Source organism: Andrographis paniculata, unplaced genomic scaffold (assembly GCF_009805555.1).
Source record: "Andrographis paniculata isolate CXL003 unplaced genomic scaffold, ASM980555v1 Contig72END, whole genome shotgun sequence".
NCBI lineage: Eukaryota > Viridiplantae > Streptophyta > Magnoliopsida > Lamiales > Acanthaceae > Andrographis > Andrographis paniculata.
The window spans coordinates 1235462-1255560 of record NW_026137609.1 but is presented as its reverse complement, the minus strand read 5'-3'; the positions used below and the strand labels follow the sequence as shown (position 1 = coordinate 1255560).

Genomic DNA, 20099 nt, shown 5'->3' with positions numbered 1-20099 from the left:
TATTTTTTTAATATTTTTCTTTTTTATTTTTTCGTTAAATTATTCTATTTAGTTTGTGTAGAAAATAAATTATTTAACTATTAATCTTTATTTACTACCATTATTACTATAAAAATATATATCATATTTTCTTTAAATATATATCAAATAAATATAATTCATAAATAAAATAATAAAAAGATAGACGAACATAAAGAATTATTATATAATGAAGATAACTTTTAAATTCAAAACTTATAAAACTTATAAAATTTTATAAATAAATTTGAAATTAATCTCATTCAAAACTAAACTAAAATCATAATTCATAATTAAAGGAAAAAAAATCTAAAAAATAAAATAAAAATAAATTTGTTATGAGATTCAAAATATACCTTTATATTTAACAATTTGTTCATATTTGAAATAATTGTTGTTTTTTAGTTGTAATAATTTAAAATTTAATCAAATAAATTTATACAAATTACTCAAAATTCATATATGTTTACTTGAATATATAAACATATAACATAGTATATACTTATTTTTAAAACTAAAATAAATAATTTAATTGAAAAATAAAGAAAAAAATATTCTATTCTTTATACAACATCATAAAATTTATATCAAAATTTTTTTATTTTTATAAATTTGGTTAGTTATAGTTTTATTAATTATAAATTGATAAATTTTGATTATATTGGAATCAAAATTGAGTTTTTCCAATTTCAAATAAGCATCTAATCTAATTCTAATAAATACAAGGAACAATTTGAAGCTTTCCCTATTTTGATAATTCAACCACCAAATAAATTGATATTTCTTTAGTTTCAACGCAATTTACTCATTTGTTTCGTATAAAAGTATACATTAACTAATTAATTACACAAATTAATATACAAATATTTTTATTTTTATTTTTACATAAATTATAAATATATATATATATATATAATACAAATGTAAAATTTATCACACTTTGATTGGCACGACAAAGGGAGGAGGGAGTAGATTTTTATTACCAAATTTTCATGTGATAACGCTAGTATGTTAATTTAGTTACCTCATTTAAAATAATATATATTAACTATATTTTTTATTCAATAAATAAATTCAAAGTGCCAAAAGAATTCAAGATAAACTTGCCAAGTTTGTCAAACAAATTGCATGAGTCTATCTCAGTGGGGTCATCCCTACCCTAGTATTAAACGTGGTACCACAAATACCGTCACCATGTATATATTTTTCGAATAGTGTATTTATTTGTTTCTTTTTAAAAAGAAATTATTTAAAAATATTACATTAACAAACTATTTTTTATTCAAAATATTTCACATTTTATGTTAAAAAAACTATTTAAAAAGTTCCATAACCTTACTCGCCAATTAATATGAAGGTGTGCAAGTGCAAGGAAGGCATTTTGATCAATATATATATATATATATATAAATAGCAAAATTTGAAATAAGCCATATTAGGTAATATTAAAATTAAAAAGAAATAGAAATAGAAATAGAAAAAGAAAATGGCCATGGAAGGGAAGGGGCTAGTTGGTCATTTCACAAAATGGTTCAATCCACGTACACCACTCTCATTTTCAATCCAAACATTCGAAAGATATCAATGTTTCGATTTCAATTTTTTTATCTTATAAAAGTTTATATTTAGTTATCAATAATAATAAGAAAAGAATGGATTTTATTTATTTATTTCTTTAGTCATCAGTAAAAATAATGACGTGGTTCAAATTGGTTAGTACCTTAGTTTTTCAATATTAATAATGGATAAACTTTTCTTTAAATTGTTTTGTTATATTAATCAGTTGTATCAACACTTTATTTTAATATGTACAATATTGAATTGAATTCAATGATAGCATGGAGGGACTAAAGCGGTTTCGTTAAAATTAAAATTAAAATTTCAGATAATTTTATCATTTTAAATAAATTTGAAGATACAAAAAATGTATTTTGACGTATGAAAACATTGATTTGATACGAATTAATCGGCATAACAACTGAGACGACGGTTCACAAGGCTCGAGACCACCCGAACTCCTATGTGGCTCCGATGTGCTGTGCTGTGTTGTTAATTCATTTGTTATATTATTATCATAAAATATTTTGTTATTGATTTATACATCTTCACTTACATTTCATGTGTTGTCGATATATATATATATATATAAAATGTTTGAAAATTAAATTAAATATTTATTATTTAAATAATAATTATACCCATTCCTTCGTGTTTTAGCTCATGTTTACTGCATGGAATTATTAGAAATTAACTAATCATTATAATATATATGTATATTTGTTTATGTGGGGCAATTGCAAGTAGAAAAACTGGGGAATCTTTCCTCAGCCTAAAGGGAAAGATAAAAGAAATATAAATATTTCACTTCCTTTAATTATTAAATACGAAAAAATCAAAGGAGGTGAGACTGACAGGCAGATCCCACAGAAATAAATTGTACTAATATAATAATAATAATAATATTCATTCACCTCCTTCCACCTCTCCCCTCCCCCTCCCCCTCCCCCTCCCCTCCCAATCTAATCAAAATTCACCCATCCCTTTATTTCTGTGATACATAAATATATTATATATATGTACTGCTGGTAATTGCCTGCCTGGAAAGAGTCTCTGATCCCCAATTCTGTCATGATTGGCGTTTCGGGCCTCATAAACAACTCCGGCGCCGATGCGCACGAGAGCGGCGGCGGCGGCAGCAGCGAAATCGGCGCTGCTTCCAGCTCCGTCCCCGGCGGCGGAGGAGGGAACCGGTGGCCGAGGCAGGAAACTCTGGCGTTGCTGAAAATTAGGTCGGAGATGGATGGGGTTTTCAGAGACTCCAGTCTCAAAGGTCCATTATGGGAAGAAGTTTCCAGGTGATATATATATATATATACACGTATGTATGTATGTATGTATCTCCACCGCTGTAGTCGACCGGATTATTCAGATGCACTAGTCAATATCGTTTCTTGAATTCGGCGGAGATCAATTAAGTAGTCTGTGGATGGTGATTTTGAATTATTAATTTAAAGGGTTTTCTCTTCCACTTAGCTAGATTCAAAAGAATTCATCTATCATCTGCTATCTAGGACCTTCTTTCTCAGACTCTGAAAAGTTTCATATATATGTGTGGTGTGTGTAGATAACAAATTTTGGGGTTTGGCACTTTTGGTTTCGGCACGTTGTTGCTAATTATAGCAAATAACAACCAAACTTGAATGCTAAAAAGAATCGCTTTTTTAATTTAAATCCAAATCCAAATCCATCACATATATAATTCTAATTTCATATTCTTCCTCATCTTCTACAATCATTTGAATGCATAGCTGGATTGCGTCTGCCCTGGTTCCATCGGTTCAGTAGATTCTTTCCCTTTCAATCTTGATTTTTATGTATATATAAATGCATTAAATCATCGGCTTTGATTATTTACTGTACGATTTTGCGTTCATTCAACATTGAAGACGTTGTGATGTAATGAGATGATGAAGTAGACGATGTTAACATACAGGAAAATGGCGGAGCTTGGATTTCAACGAAGCGCCAAGAAATGCAAGGAGAAATTCGAGAATCTGTACAAATACCATAAGCGAACCAAAGATGGGAGATCCTCAAAATCCGATGGCAAAACCTACCGCTTTTTCGATCAATTAACAGCCCTAGAAAATGCGCCGCCGCCGCCGAGCACAGCAGCGGCGTCAGTGGCGGCACCGTCGTCAATGGCGACAGTAGTCGTGCCGAATTCAACTGTTTCATCGTCGAATAGTCCCAATCCCGTCAGTATGGTGCTGCCGACTCTCAATTTTTCTAATCCGCTGCAAATCCAGCCTTCGCATCCGCCGGCGCCGGCGAGCCTGTTCTCCAATACGACGTCGTCTTCATCGACTTCTTCAGATGAGGATTTGCAGCGGCGGAGGGGGAAGAAGAGGAAATGGAAGGTGTTCTTCCAGAGATTAATGAAAGACGTGGTGCAAAAGCAAGAGGAGCTGCACAAGACGTTTCTAGAATCCTTGGAGAAACGCGAACGCGATCGGACGGCCAGAGAAGAGGCCTGGAGATTGCAGGAACGGTCACGATTGAACCGCGAGCACCAACTGCTCGCACAGGAGAGATCCATGGCCGCCGCCAAGGATGCCGCCGTGATCACCTTCTTACACAAGATATCAGATCAGCACAACATTCAAATTCCAATCAGCCTCCGCAACCCAGATATTCCCCGCCCTCCTCCTCCTCCTCCGCTGCCTCCCCCATCAAACCACGCCGCTCCTCCTCCGCCGCCTGTTAAAACCTCCGGCACAGAAGTAGAGAAAATCAGGCGCATTAATTCACCAGGGCCCTCCCGATGGCCGAAAGTCGAAGTGGAAGCCCTAATTAATCTCCGAAAAAGTATGGATCTCACGTACCAAGAAACGGGTCCGAAAGGTCCGCTGTGGGAGGAGATTTCCGGCGCCATGGCGAAATTAGGGTTCAACCGGAGCTCAAAGAGGTGCAAGGAGAAATGGGAGAACATAAACAAGTACTTCAAGAAAGTGAAGGAGAGCAGCAAGAGGAGACCCGAGGATTCCAAAACCTGCCCATACTTCCATCAGCTCGACGCCCTATACCGTGAAAGGGCCAGCTCCGATAACTCGCCGCCGATAATGGCTCGCCCCGAGCAGCAATGGCCGCAGCCGCCGCCGGATTCTTCAATGCCCGATCAAGCACACAGCGATCACGACCGCGACAACGAAGATGAAGAAGAAGCAGGAGAAGGAGAAGCAGGAGAAGACGTCCAAGTCAGAGATGGATATGAGATGGGCGCAATTACAAACAAGCAGCCGTCGTCGGCGGAGTGAGAAATTAAAGGAGAGAGAGACTAAATTAAAAATGATGGTGGAGTGAGGTGAAACAGACAGCGCCGGGGCCGGGGCCAGCCACCGCGCTGGCGGGCATGGCAATCGGACAGTGATTAAATCTGGAAGACAGGCAACACATGGTGGGCGCCCCGGTCCCGGACCCGCCTCAGACGGACGGGGACGTGGTGGATGGATGGATGGATGGAGAGCAGTCATTGTGAATTCTGAATTATTTATCATTATCATTATTATTATTATTATATGTATATGTATGTGTATAGGTATATGTGAGGTTAGATATTTTTTAATTTGAATATACTGTTATAATTTATTTATTAATTATTTTAGAAAGACAGAAGTAAATAGGGTGGGTGAATGTGTCAAAAGTGAAAAATTGCAGAATTGTGAGGGGTCAATATTAATTTGATTTCATTTGTTCCTTTTTAACTTTTGGGATTGGTGTTTAAATTATTTTTTTTTAAGATTGAAATATAAAGGGAGTGTAATAAATTTAATTTGTTACATCATGGAATGGAATGGAATTAATTCTCGTTGTCATGGGATGCAGTAATAAAATTGAATGGAAATGACCAAAAATGAAAGTAGGGAAGGCAATAAATTGCAATTACAATTACAAGAAATTCATATAAGTCCACATCCTTTTGACTTTTGGAATGCCACGGCGCCATTTAATTAAACGGCTGAGATGACTTTGTGAGCCCTCCGATCCAACGGTCAGGATCCAAGAAAAAACAGATATTCGCGGGGGAACGCAAGTGTTGTGGTGCACAGTGTCTTTTATAAATCACTCGGTCGTACTTATCCAAAACCAGAAATAATTCTAAAGAGGGTGATTATTATTATTATTATTATTATTATTTCCATCACACATTTATGGGCTTGGATAGTTTGGATTATTACAATATTTCGTGATATGACCCGACCCACCCAGCAAGAGAGAATAAAAAGCCCAATTTGTACTAATTACATGCAATATAATAGATATAGCTGCTGAACATCATCTTATGATTAATATAATATAATACTATAATACAATTGCACCACAAACTAATCATACATGATAATAACCTATAAAAGCATCTCGTAAATATGTTTTTAAATAATATAAAAAAATATGTCTCATAATGTGATGTGATTTGACTATAATGCAATGAAGCAACCATCCTACTAATTAATACGCATTCCCAATAGTGATCCCACTAAAAAATAATACTCCCTCCTCCTCCGTCCTAATACAATACAATACTCTTTTTTACCATTTTTATCCATCTCAAAACAATAGTCTTATTTTCATAAATAACCATATCACCGTAAAATTACCTCTACTTTTCATTTTTATTACATAATTGCCGCTACTTTTTACAATAATACACTCACAAGGACAAAAAAAATTTTATCTATACTTTTTACCAACTACCAATATAATATCAATATTCCTTAAATCTCGTCCCCAACCCAATTAAGACTATAATTCTGGGACGGAGGGAGTGTATTTGAAATCGAAATTGAAAGATCTTTGGAGATACTCTAGTCTTCATATAAATTTTACTTACAAATTAAAAACATTAAAACATAAGTTAGTATAAAATTTAGAAACAAAATTAATGTGCCGGGGCATAAAAATAATTCTATTCCTATATACAAGATGCTAAAATAAATGTAATGTATAAATGTAAAAAAAAATGACAAACTACTTACTATTATGTTTTCGATCATCCGGCCACTCCGTCTCGTATGCATATAAAAAAAATTAATAGACATTAGTCTATATGCAAAAAATAATATTAAAACCACTTATCTTGAATTTGAAATCAAGATTGAAAGATCTTTGTGGATCATTTAGTCTCAATACAAGTTTTACCTACAAATTAAAAGCACTAAAAAATAAATTAGTATAAAATTTAGGAACAAAATTAAATAATGAAAGTCCCGGGACTTAAAAATAATTATATGCCTTCCTGTATGCAAGATGCTAAAATAGATGCAATGCATAAATGTAAAAAAGAAATGACGAACTACTCCCTATTATGTTTTCGGTCGTCCGATCATCCGATCACTGCCTCTCGTATCCATCTAAAAAAAAATATAAAATAGACATTAGTATATATGAATGGAAAACAAAGAATAATCTTATAATTACTTACCTTGGATTCGAGATCGAAATTAGATATAAGCTTTACGTACAAACTAAATACATTAAAAAAATAGGTTAGTATATATATATTAAATTAGTCAAATTCTATATTTTATAAATATGCAAAGTCCCTCGACTTCCCACCGCCGAGTGGTTCCGATCTGTCCCCGTCGACAACAGTCGGGGAGGACTATTCCGTTGCCCGATTCGACCACGTCGACGAGCCACGTCTCAGATACGGGTCTTTTACTCCCGTCCTTACACCCCATGCAACATTAGTAATGCCAAACGCTTGCTGCAAAACCATGTTATTAAAAGAAATGAAGGAGACAATCACAATTGGTTATGTTCCGTTCTTGGTCGAATATAATGTTGCAGGGTTCAGACAGGGAAAGGGAAGCCTAAGCTTTGTAATCTTGAAACAAGATCGATGGCTTAATCCAACAATATAATGCCTTTTAATTTCTCTAAAGCTCCAAACTTTTCTTCATTAATTGTCTGGTTTAACTTGGGCCTGCGATATATAATCTGTGGCTGTCCATGTATCATTCTCTTGTTTCTTCATTTTTATTTTGAATATTCTTATTTAAAAATACTTGAGCATTATTTAAAACTCCATATCTAGATATAAATATTCTCAAAATTAAAAAAAAGAGTGATGATTATATTGTCTAGAAATGGGTGTTGTCTAATTAATGATGGATCACCAAATTAATAGTAATATTAATAAATACATGGATATGCAGATGCAGCCAAGAAAAGTAAACTAGTGCTAATTAGTGCTGACACATTCATCCATATAAGCTTTGGCGTACGGACACTGAAGTGAGTCTTTTTGTCATACTTTTTCCGCCATTAGTCAGTCAGTCAGTCATTCATTCCATTGCATTTTGTTTCTCTCAAATAGCATATATATATATATATATATATGTATCAGCACTAGTTTTAGTGCTGAAATGGAGGGATATGTCAGATTCTTGTTTGCCTTAATTACCTGACTATTGTGTATATAAATATAATTCATTTCATGCAGAGTGAGTGAGTGAGTGTGTGTGTGTGTGTTTGTGTAGTGAAAAGTAAAAATAAAAATAAATAATACTCGGAATATCCATCCCATGGCGAAGGAGTTGTGCAGGTGGTGTGTGAAGACGGAGAGAAAAGCTTATCTGATTATGATTTTTGTGCAGTTTATATATGCAGGCATGGCCATGCTCTCCAAGGCTGCAATTTCCAGAGGAATGAGCCCTTTTGTGTTTGTGGCTTTTCGCCAGGCATTTGCTACGCTTTCCTTGCTTCCATTCGCCTTCTTCCTCCACAGGTAGCTAGTAAGTACTAACTGCACTGCACTGAACTCAAAACTCAACCGCCCTTAATTAATTCATTAACTGTCAGGGACAAGAAAGCTGATCCGTTGTCGTGCAGGATATTGGGGAAGATCTTCTTCGTCTCTTTGATTGGGTTCTTTCTTTCTTTCTTTCTTTCAAGTTTTTTTCATTTATATATATATTTAGATGATCAATTTAATCATATATATATATACTGATTGATGAATGGTGACTTCAGGATAAGTTTGAGCTTGAATCTGTACGCGTATGCAATGAACTACGTGACGGCAACATTTGCTTCTGCTAGCATTAACACCATCCCTGCACTCACCTTTCTCATTGCCATGATCTTGAGGATCGAAAGATCAGTTGCAATAAGGGAGCTGGCGGGATTCCTCAAAGTTGTGGGGTCAGGGCTGAGCCTCTCCGGGGCAATGCTATTTGCATTTGGTAAAGGGCCCCTCTTGAAACCACTTAATCTTCATTCATTTCATCACCAGATGAACAGTCCTACTACCCACCCAACTGTGAACAGACATGATCAATCCAATTACAAGTGGATACAAGGTTGTCTGCTCATGCTGGCGGCCAACACCACCTGGGCTTCCTGGCTAGTCATGCAGGTGAGGTGATGACTGATGACCTCATCCATCCATGATCCACCACTCCTATCTCATTTCCATTCATTCTTACCTTTTTTTTTTTCTTCATTGACGATGGTTTGTTTGTTTGTTTGTTTGATTGAGGCCCATTTGGTGAAGCAATACCCAGCGAAAGTGAGGCTTACACTGCTGCAGTGTCTGTGCAGCTGCATTCAGACAACAATTTGGGGGTTGGCCATGGAAAGAAACATGTCGTCGTGGAGACCTCACTGGGACATGAATCTCTTCTCCGTCGCGTATTGTGTATGTCAATTGTCTACTACTACTACTACTACTGAATCTGATCTGATGAGCTTAATTACTAATTAACGAATTAATTAATTTAAGATTGATCGATGATGGTGATGACTGGCGCAGGGTGTAATAGTGACTGGTGTCTGCTATTGGCTACAAGTGTGGAGCGTGGAGAAGAAAGGCCCCCTTTTCACGGCCACATTCACTCCATTGGCACTCATTATTACAGCCATTCTATCAGCCTTCCTATGGAACGAAACACTCCATTTGGGCAGGTCGCTGGCTTACTCACTCACTCATCATCATCTTCATTCATCAGGCATGGTAATTAATGATACTCTGATGTGGTGCAGTTTGTGTGGAATGACGCTGCTTGTGGGGGGCCTCTACTTCGTGCTGTGGGGGAAGAACAGAGAGCCCAAACAGGAACCAAATAATGATGATGGTGAGGAGAAGGAGGAGGACACAACAGATGTGTAGTAGTGACAAGTGATTGTATCTTGCATAATTTTGAGCATTTGCGCCTGCTGTTTATTTTTCTCGAGATTAGACATCATCGTCTTTATTTTCAAGTTTGAGCCTTGCTTTTATGTGGTGGAATGGCTGTGTATGTATATCTTTTTCATTCTCCTTTTATGCTCGTCTTTCTTACACCACTATCACTATATACATAACTCTTTCTGTGCATTGGGCTTATTGGGCAGGATCGTGAAGATCACACTACCAACCCAAGATTGATTAGGCCCATTTCGAAATTTCAACATCATTCATATACATATATAGTTGAAGAGTTGACCTTGATTGTTGTCATTGAGAATACATCATGATTCAGACTGATCCTCCGAGTCTTCCTTCGATTTTTTTTTTCTTAGGTTGGATTTAGGGTTTTCGTTGCCCGAATAATGGTTATATTTCAGGTCCTGAATTCATTCATATGCTTGACTGATGTGCGTCTTCGTGGTTCTTGATTAGGATTCTTGATCCGCATTGTTCTCCATGAATTTCTTCTCCCCTCTCCTTCGCCTATCGAATCTCTCTATCTGAATTATTGTGCGATTGAAATTCTGTGATGTTGTTGGTGTCGTTCTTGGTTCCTTCAATTGTTTGATGCGATCCCTAATTTGGATCGAAAAATCTATGAAGACAAACTACTCATCTGGGTTCAGCAACAGCCCCAAGTCATTCCAAGCCTATCCCAGAGGCGATTTTGACCTAGAATCCGGAACTGATAAGAAATCCAGAAAGCCCAAAAACAACCCCCCGAGAATGATCAAATCATTGGGATGTGCAATTCAGCACTACTACAAGCTTCATCCTTTCATGCTCTTGTTGATCAGCCTATCTGTTGGGATTATAGTCCTCCTTGTATTATCAGTATACAGTGGCCAGTTCAATGTGATGCCTGGTTACAAGAAGTTTGAGATGAATATGGGTAGTTACCCTTTTGCCAAGTACAGGAATCTTGTAATGGTGGCCGGGCATTCAGTGTACACGAGCAGTAGCTGTGAGAAGGTTGAGAAGGAGGATGCTTGGTATTTGGAGCCATACCAGAAGCATCCAGGCCAAGCTGCAACATTTGTGACTCATATACACAAGGGAGTGGAGGCTGCAGCCAATGATGATGACACATTGTTGTTGTTTAGCGGTGGAGAGACGAGGAAGGATGCCGGCCCCCGCAGCGAAGCACAGAGTTATTGGATCGTCGCCGAGTCAAAACAATGGTTTGGTGAGCGATTTATTGATTGATTTGCCTTTGGTGAATTCTTTTGAATGATTCAATGCTGTTTGCTTTTATGCTAATGGTTGAGTTTGTCCTCTGTTGGGAATGATAATAAAGAATTGATTCTTGATAAGTAGGCAATGACAAATTAGCTAAGAAATCTTGAATAGATTGAGTTTGGTCATATCCTTTTGGGGGGTGACCTGAAATGTGCTAAGAACTTTTAGACATTAATAGTGGAAAGATATGTTCACCTTCTTTGAGTAATTTTGGTTCATATTGCCTTGAAAATGATTGAACAGAGCCATGTAGATTTCAAGAAATACAAGTGTTGGTAAATGGTAATATATGTATACTTACCATGTATTGTTGTATTGACATTCTTAAGGGAAACGAGACAGTGTTAGAGATAGAGCACTCACTGAAGAACACGCCAGAGATAGTTTTGAGAATCTTATCTTCAGCATATGCCGTTTCCGGGAGCTTACTGGTGCATATCCCCACAATATAACCGTAAGCCAATATCCATAATCTCTTCTCCTGTAATTTGATATTTGTGGATTCACTCAAGTTATTTAGTCACAAATATGTTGTGGTTCTGTATCTCCAGAAAATCACAGATAGCATTAGACTTAATAGACTTATTGCCAAAGCTTGCTTGCTGTCTTGTGTATGTTGTATTAAAAACTTTTGGGGGTGTGTGACCCTAATAAGGATATGATCTATAGATAATTGGTTGATTTTGTTTCTACTCAGGTTGTAGGATATGACTTTAAGGAGGAGAGATTTGTTCATCTACACCGATCAGCAATCCGATTTCCTGAGTCAAGATTCTTCTATGTGGGAACCCCCTCATCCCACAATTCAAAAGAAGCTGCACTAAAAGGCGAAGCCTTGGTGAGGGCTCAATTTCAGGAGGATCCTTATGGATGTTTAGGTTCGCTACGCCACAAAAAAGTTGGTCGGGATCCTTTTCACCGGTCAATCCCATACCCAAATGGATGTCCAGAAATTGGGAGCTTGTTCAGGTATTGTGGAATTGCCCCATACCCAGGCTGGTTGCCTTGGGATTAAATTATCATATGTATATATATATATATATATATATCTTCCCTTGATGGGATTTTAGGAGAAATTTGTGAAACACAACATTGTAGAAAAAGATACCACAATGATGAGTCTATGAGGAAATTTAGATTTAGGGTTGGGCTTATCACCTGTGTCTTCTTACATTCCCTGTGAAAAATGGAAAATGAGCTGCCTGTCTTAACAACTTTATAGAGGATGAGTTATTTATCTATCTATTGATCTATCAGTCTTTTATTTAGACATGAAGATTATGATGCTTCTCTTCAGCATCAGCATCAGCATCGGCATCAGCATATCAATACATTATACATACAACCAACATGTATTGTGCAACATAGAACTAACTCTTGGAGAATTTTGAATAATAGGACTGAGTTTCACAACTTGGGACAATCGTTTCAAATTTGTTATAGAGAATACTTTCTGAAAATTGTATTTTGATCCTATATGTTGGTTTGCAAGAAATCAATAATCTGTGTCTTGGTGGAAACAATAGAATAAATTATTGAAGATTTAAGTAGTGTTTGTAGGTTGCAGTTTGAGGGGATATAATCCTAGTTCTCTTTCAGACCAAATCTTTATATAGAGGGGAACCGTTGTGATGGTTGGGCCCACGGCCCAAATTGAAAATGAGTTGGACCCGCCCAGCACTAAAAAACACTGAACCAAACCAAAACGGTCACGTCTTGACAAAATTTTCAGGAATTTTAATATTCATTAAAAAAAATTAAAATTAGATTTTATGATGGGATCAGAGCAGACAGTATAGTAGTATATACTGGAAATCAAACATATCTACATCACATCACAGAAAGGCACTCTGATATTCTTCTTCCTTCCTTTCCTTACATTCATCGTGATTATCATTATTAATTACCGTACACCTACCTGATAAGTGAATAAAAAATCACAATACGGTTTTGTTGAATGCTTGCTTATAAAATACAAACAATGTCAATACATGATTTCATTTCAACATATGTGACATTGTAGTGTAGTAGCATTTTAGTAAGATTGACAATCTTTAGTTAATTAACTCGAAAACAAATTAGAGGAATGCTTAAAAGAAGAAGAAAACCATTCTCGGTGCTGTGGTCCATGGAGTTTGAAAGATTTATCAGAGGGCAAATAATGACCTAGAGCCCAGCGATGCCAGATATAATAAAAAGAAGCAGCTGCTGCAACTCTTTACAACTGAAGCTTCTGAGGCACACTGCACACAATAATAATAATAATAATAATTACTGTAATCCTTTACTCGGTCAGCAGAAGAAGATAGTAGTGGAGTATTATACTGTACAAGTAGTAGTAGTAGTAGTAGTAGTAGTAGTAGTGTACACACTATTTATGTAAGTATTTTTATTTTATACTTCTTTCTTCATTTCATTATATATATAATGACACGACCACAACAAAAGAAAAGAAAAGCAAAGGGCAGACAATCCTAAGTGTTGTATGAAAGTTTCTCTTCCTGCAAGGAAAGAAAAGAAAAGGAAGATCATGAGCATCTCAGAAGATGAAAAGCTTTCCCAAATGATTATGGACTATATTGAGTTTGGATCAGCTGTCAAAACAGATTCTTTCCTTTTTCATCCCTCCTCACAATCCCTTCACCTTGATGACAACCCCTCATACTTCTTTCTGGAGGTCTCTTCATCTGTTCGATCTCTCTGCGTGTCTTCTTGCCAATTTTTTTGATGATCATCATTTATGGTTTCAGGAGATCTTGGAAGAAACCCCAGATGCTGAAACTGAGGTTTATGCAAAAATCTTGTTCTACTTGAAGGACAAAGAATCATCCATGACCATGGACAACAATATCAGCAAGCTAAAGAACTGGATTGTGTATAGATTCGAAATGGACAACTATGAAGCCCATCTTTGCAGAACTTCTTGGTCCACCCCCTTTGGCCCCCCATCAGGTATTCTATATTATTGATAAGATCAGTAGTCCCCTTTTTCATATCTGTGATTGAAAACTGAAAATGGGTTTTTGCTTGCAACTTTCCACAAGTTTTCCAATTTAGGGGCGATTATGAGTATGTAGAAGTGATGATCAAGGACAGGAGCAAAGAGGTGATGAGTAGGCTGATAGTGGACATAGATTTCCGGACACAGTTTGAAGTGGCAAGGCCAACACAGGCCTACCAAGAACTCACAAATGCACTGCCTTTGATATTTGTGGGCACTGAGGATAAGTTGAAGAAACTGGTCTCTTTGATCTGCACTGCAGCCAAACAGTCCCTTAAGGAGAAGGGACTCCACATCCCCCCATGGAGGAAAGCCACTTACATGCACTCCAAGTGGCTTTCACAAAACTGCAAAAGGGTTCCATTTTCTCAGATCATGAACCTGCACCACCATCACTCATCATACAATATATGATCATAATCATAATCATGGATGAAAGATATATATATATATATAATATGTATGTATTATTTTCAAGTTTTGAAAATGGGCCTGTGTTATTGAGAAATTTTGGGGTTTCTATCTCCTACTATCATGTGGTTTTAATAAAATTTTGCTTCTTTTCTCTTAGTAGTATATGTAAGATTAAAGATGAAGTTTGCAAGTTAAGTTCTAATGGAGCCTCACGAATGTCCTTTAATAAGAACACCATTCTTGATGATAAAATATAGAAACAAACACGAATGAGGGCCCCAACTTTAATCGGATTTAATATTCAATGAGTTACTTGACTTTCAAGTTAGAATATCCAATGGGCTGAAATTTGTCAGGTAATGTACAGCCAAAATCTATTGCTACAGGTCAACTTTCTTATCCACTCTTAGTTTAGAAGTTTGAATTATTTTTGGCAGGCTAGGAAATGATTTCTGCAAACTGCCTAAAAAGTCTCCTAGATCATTATCAATTATTAATCTTTTTCCTTGCAATAATTCCATTAGTTTAAGATGATTTGCTATTGTTGTTGTTATAGTTGCTACTTATTGCATCTATTTTGGCCACTCATTTGTAACTGAACAACAGTCCAAAGTATCAATTGCTCTCTTTCATTTTCAAGCTTGTTTTTAGATAATGTAACAATAATGTTGCAGTGATAATTGCAGTAGAAATAAAAAATGTCATTTGACCAAGTCCATTGACTTGGGAGATGCATACTGGTATGAGTCTTGAGAATGTAAATAATTACCTAATGACTTGTTCCACAGGTGGCATCAGTGAGACCCAATAATAATTTGCAGGCATAATGTCAAGAATGTCTTCTAAAAATAAAATCAGCAGTATTCATTGATTTAGATCAAGACAGATCTTGTTCTGCTGCCAAGTATGGAAAGAATTGGACATACAATCAAGAAATGCAATTGCACACTACATATATATATATATATATATCTAAACATTCATAAGAAACATATATATTTTGCAACCTGTAAGACTTTCTAATCTTTGGATCTAACAGTGTGGATCAATTAACAAAACTTCTTCTCTTCCCCCGGCGAAGCGAAACAGATAAGCGCAGAATTCCAGGGCTCATTTACAGTTTCGATACAATATGCGAAAACTCTACATGCTGAAAATTTACAAGTCTTCAAGGAGGTGAGGTGCCGTGTACCTGGTTTCTCAAATCACATTAGAGCTTGTCCTCGCAACTCTTTGGGCTTCTTCGAGATCTTTCAAAAACCTACATGTTTGCCATACAGTGAAAATGCAATATGCTTTGACTGATTTGAACTTTGAAGAATGAAAAAGTTCAAGAAATGTAGCTTTTAGTGCCTTTGTATTAATTGTTATGTGCCAAATCTCTGGGGAAGACCACATAATCAGAATCTAACAAACCTCTTTGAATTGAGAATTGCAGAGCCGCCAAGGATGAATCGTATTCCAGTGTTTGTAGAATTTTGTAGAGAAACAACACGTGCCTCCTCATATGTAGTCCCGCCAACAATGAAAATTACCACATCCTGAGGCCTGACAAAGAAATATATACTGGTGAGGGTCAAGTATATTGAAGCATTATGGATTTAATTCATGGGGAGCATATATTTAAAAATCACACCTGGCTTGCTGGTAATGATTTCCAATGTAAGGGTAATCAATGTCTCTCAAACGCCCCTTGATAATGCTCTCCATTGTCTGAGTTAGCAGAGGCTGATGCTGGGTGTAAACGTTCTCTACACCCTGACAAATCAAGAAAATTATTTGAGCACCAAATGCATTGATTTTAGGGAACAAATGGATGGAAGGATGAATGGACAAACTTTGAGGCCGCGAGCCATGTTAAGTGCATAGTTAAGCAGATCTCGATTTCCGTAAAGATCCCCAGTTCTTCTATCAGCCCCAGCTTGCTTTAGTAGGAATTGCACAAGCTGCCAACCCAACATATAGAAGGTTAGGCGTAAGTTAGCATTATCAGGTCAAAACAAGAGCAGCCTTTTCAATTTAGCCAAACCATGGGGAGAAATGTTGCATCAGCATCAGCAAATGAATGAAAGAAGGTAACTTTCAATATTGAATAGACAATAAAATTAACCATCCTCTCTGGGCTTTGGTTCTTTAATACTCAATGATGTCACGACAATACTTTTCTAAAGGAAAATAGACCAACTAAAGCTTTTGATACTATGTTTGAGTGTCGTAAAAGCACCCACTGCCAGTCCGGGGCCAACCCCTTCCAAAAACCCCACCCCACCACATCCAGACATCTTCAAATGTGAGTGGGAACAAAACAATCAATAGGTGCTGCCAGAATTTGAGAAAAAAGAAGGCAATTTGACAGTAACAGGTATAGTAAAATGGTAGAACCAAGACAGTAAAAAAATCTCAAGAACGTACAAGCAAAGTTTCACACATAGGGCAATCATTCTATATTGTAAAACTAAAATCTTGAAAATCACATACCCCTGGTTTATACTTAGGAGATTGTGATGCCAATTTGTTGAATAACTGCATCAGTTGAACAGGGCTTTCTTTCTCATATCGTAATGCATACAACATGACCAAGCGTAGACGATCAACATCAGAGACATTTTCATTATTCAACAAATTTGTAACAGCCTGCATAATAAGACTCCTCAAGAATTACACAGAATATCTTAATCAAATATCAGGACGACAGAAGGTATCTGATAAAAGTGATTGCAAGTATTCTAATACCAAGCTTAGCAGAAAGAGTAAAAAAGATAGCATTACCTCAAATGCAGCTCCTTGCCCACCATTGCAAGCTAAATCTTGCTCTGTTTGGGAAACTAGCATTAGTTTCCGTTCTTCAACAATCCTGCTCATTTCAGTAACCAACGTCACATGCTTGGAAACATTGCCATGCATTTTTCTGTATTCTGGGTAGTTGTCCACAAATTTAGCCATATCCTCTGCACAAAACCAAATGAATCAAAATATTTGATACAGTCGCAAAAATCAAGAACATAACAAAATAAACAGAACATGGGACTGAAAGCTTACCTATGGTCTGAATATTCTGATTGCTTTTTGCAATTTGTTGAAAATCATCCACCATTTTTTTAATATTCATTCCAATATCTCCAAAATTGTCATACATGTTGGCTTTGAAAAAAGCATCTTGCTCAGAAGATAGTACAACCTCCTCCTAAGATCATGAATGACAAGATGAAATTCAAAATTTTGCCACAAACAGAATATGCGAAGTTTGAGAAGAAAGGTAGGTGGAAATAGAAAACCAACCTGTTGATCCTTTGATGACTTTCCAATGTTTCTCAGATCAACTTTATTGTCTTTAATACCAATCAGTTCATGAACCATTGCCTACAGATCACCAAATTAATGTGCTGCAATTTTTAATATGCAGACCATATTGGGAAAAGATTATCCCTCATGGAGAAAGATTATAACCTGATATGTCCATTGATTGAGCAGGGACGTTACGGGGTCATCCCGTCTATCAACTATGAGCAATAAGGGAGAAACTTCCGACCGACGAAAATCAAAAAGCCCACTTTCCTGTTGGTACATCAGCTTCTGCAAAAATGAAAAATCATACAGATTCGATAAATTATGAAGTGCCTTTAAAACTAGCAAGACTTAGCAAAATTTATAGAATGACGTACAGTAGGAATATCAAATATAAGAGGATAACTATGATAACATAATGGTATTCTTAAAAAGCAGAGCTGTTCTGAATCGGAATGTGACATCAGGGGTCTTACTAGTGCTTCTTGTGCTATCCTTTTGGCAACATCAGATGTCCTTGAATAACGAATCACAGGTCTCCGTTTCAACGCCAGAAAGATTGCAGCAAGTCCATCAACCACTCTGTCACAGAAGCATTGTAAACCTGATGGATCCACCACTGCAGGAAGCATGTACATGTAGTTTGATGCAATATTCAATGTGAAGTGGTAGGCATCAGCTGCAACAAAATCTGCGTAGAACTCCTGCATATCAAGGATTTAACTATAGGAAATGTTCATCTCTGAAAATTCAACCCAAAAGATTCATTTAATGGCACGTGCATCAGTGCAAACTTACCTGGACTTGCTGAACAACTTCATGCTCATCTGAATCTGCTAAATTGTGAAGCTGAGTGTCTTTCAACATGTTAGAGAAAACTGTGAACCATACAGAAGGAGCACTAATCACTCACTAACACTAAATCCCAGTAAAAAGAGTCATTGAGCATTCAACAGCCATAATTTGAAAATCCAAATGAAAACTCACAATAAAATCTAAATACTATTCTGAACACCAATGGATAATTGATTTCCTAAAAGCTAGTTCACTTAAATACATGCACTGTTTGACAAAGAATTCTTACACAGGTGATATTCTCCAAAGCGAGGACTGGCCAGCTGGCGCCGCAGGAGATGAATGTTGTCAGCAGTTGGTCGGAGAAAATAAACAGCTTTGAGATGTGACATGGGTTCTTTCGACATTGAAATGGAATCTACAAATTCCACCAAGAAGACTTCTTTCTGAAGAAGCTCTGATTGGGAATAGACCACACTCACAATACTAACCTGAAATCCAATAAAGTTCAAACTATAGTTGGTGCAGGTCAATGATCATAGATTGCATATTAACATTTCCAATTTTCCATTTCCTTCCCAAGCTTAGGTTTATTTCATATTATTAATGGCCTTCATGCTTCATAGTATTTCCAAGTAACTAACACAAATAATTGATATCTACTTTCCTAGTCTATGGTTAATTCACAGGTCATTTCCTAACCATCACAAATTGATTTAGTTCATCTTTAATTCCTAAATCTTCTGTCAAAATTGTTTAGTGTAAGAACAAAACCGCTCAACGTGCATCGAAGACAATAATATCAAGTTACTGTCGATGCAAGCAAGGAAGTGCCTCAATTACGGTGGTGATAAAAATGGAGGAGTAAAAAAATGCATACCGTTTGAGAATCGAGGATGAGAACTTTCATTCCAGAAATGTCTTGTAGCATGCGATTAATGTAATCCCGTACTGCAGTTATCAGCACCATTCTTTCTTCTTCAAATTAACCGCTCCGACTATTTCGCAATGCGATCCGAACACTGCCGTGTCTAATCAGGAATAATACAGGATTTCCTTCAGCAACTTATTGGAAGATGAGAAGGATTCGTCCCAAGAAATCAGAATCGGGAAGAACAGAGGAGGAAGAAGGAAGAAACAAAACGACGTCGTTGATCTGTAATCTGGGCAGAGGTAAGATAAAATCGCCTTCTTTCAATCAGGTGATTGTACTTCCAACTTATTACACAATCGCTTCGGTATTTAGAAGAAATTGCTCAAAAGTCCTCAGTTCATTTCAACAAATTTAAACTCATGATATTACAGATGGGTCCACTCTCGTCATAATTTGTGCAATTAAATACTCCTATTTTTTTTAATGTAAAATTAATTTTTAAAGTACGATAGATTCAAAATCATGGACTATTTATTTATTTCTAAAAATAAAACAATTATATAGAATTTCAAGTGACTTTCAATCATAGTTAAAAGTTATTTTAATAAATTTATAATTAATTTCAATATTAATAAAAATGCCATATATCTTTTATAGAACAACAAAAGGATATGTTTGTTTTGTACTTGCAATTGAGAAAGGTTTTGGTTAAGCAGAGAAACCTCGAAATAAGGGAAAAT

At 36.2% G+C, this 20099-nt stretch overlaps 5 protein-coding genes across 6 annotated transcripts; 4 read left to right on the top strand and 1 right to left on the bottom strand.

Annotated features, from left to right (window-relative positions):
- The first annotated feature begins 2516 nt into the window (after positions 1-2516).
- LOC127265272 (trihelix transcription factor DF1-like) lies at positions 2517-5267 on the top strand. 2 transcript variants are annotated; one of them, XM_051295005.1, is made up of 2 exons: positions 2517-2873; positions 3512-5267. In XM_051295005.1, the coding sequence occupies exons 1-2, from the start codon at positions 2647-2649 to the stop codon at positions 4833-4835; spliced, it is 1551 nt and encodes a 516-aa protein (XP_051150962.1). In that variant the 5' UTR covers positions 2517-2646; the 3' UTR covers positions 4836-5267. The 2 variants fall into 2 exon arrangements, with proteins under 2 accessions (XP_051150962.1, XP_051150963.1); XM_051295006.1 differs by having other exon boundaries at positions 2731-3354.
- Positions 5268-7975: 2708 nt separating this feature from the next.
- LOC127265358 (WAT1-related protein At1g43650-like) lies at positions 7976-9801 on the top strand. The gene is made up of 6 exons (XM_051295120.1): positions 7976-8308; positions 8383-8448; positions 8554-8938; positions 9062-9220; positions 9335-9486; positions 9565-9801. Exons 1-6 carry the CDS (start codon positions 8106-8108, stop codon positions 9689-9691), a joined length of 1092 nt encoding a protein of 363 aa, XP_051151077.1. The 5' UTR covers positions 7976-8105; the 3' UTR covers positions 9692-9801.
- A 221-nt stretch (positions 9802-10022) lies between these two features.
- Positions 10023-12269, top strand: LOC127265359 (uncharacterized protein C57A10.07). Its single transcript, XM_051295121.1, has 3 exons — positions 10023-10937; positions 11320-11444; positions 11688-12269. Exons 1-3 carry the CDS (start codon positions 10319-10321, stop codon positions 12003-12005), a joined length of 1062 nt encoding a protein of 353 aa, XP_051151078.1. The 5' UTR covers positions 10023-10318; the 3' UTR covers positions 12006-12269.
- Positions 12270-13073: 804 nt separating this feature from the next.
- On the top strand, positions 13074-14561 carry LOC127265302 (uncharacterized). Its single transcript, XM_051295043.1, has 3 exons — positions 13074-13667; positions 13741-13942; positions 14035-14561. Exons 1-3 carry the CDS (start codon positions 13476-13478, stop codon positions 14403-14405), a joined length of 765 nt encoding a protein of 254 aa, XP_051151000.1. The 5' UTR covers positions 13074-13475; the 3' UTR covers positions 14406-14561.
- An 811-nt stretch (positions 14562-15372) lies between these two features.
- LOC127265356 (vacuolar protein sorting-associated protein 45 homolog) lies at positions 15373-19672 on the bottom strand. Its single transcript, XM_051295117.1, has 13 exons — positions 19366-19672; positions 18775-18976; positions 18489-18568; positions 18167-18394; positions 17853-17978; positions 17685-17765; positions 17445-17589; positions 17175-17353; positions 16884-17039; positions 16244-16351; positions 16042-16163; positions 15822-15953; positions 15373-15666 (listed from the first exon to the last, which is right to left on the bottom strand). Exons 1-13 carry the CDS (start codon positions 19453-19455, stop codon positions 15606-15608), a joined length of 1710 nt encoding a protein of 569 aa, XP_051151074.1. The 5' UTR covers positions 19456-19672; the 3' UTR covers positions 15373-15605.
- Positions 19673-20099: the final 427 nt, after the last annotated feature.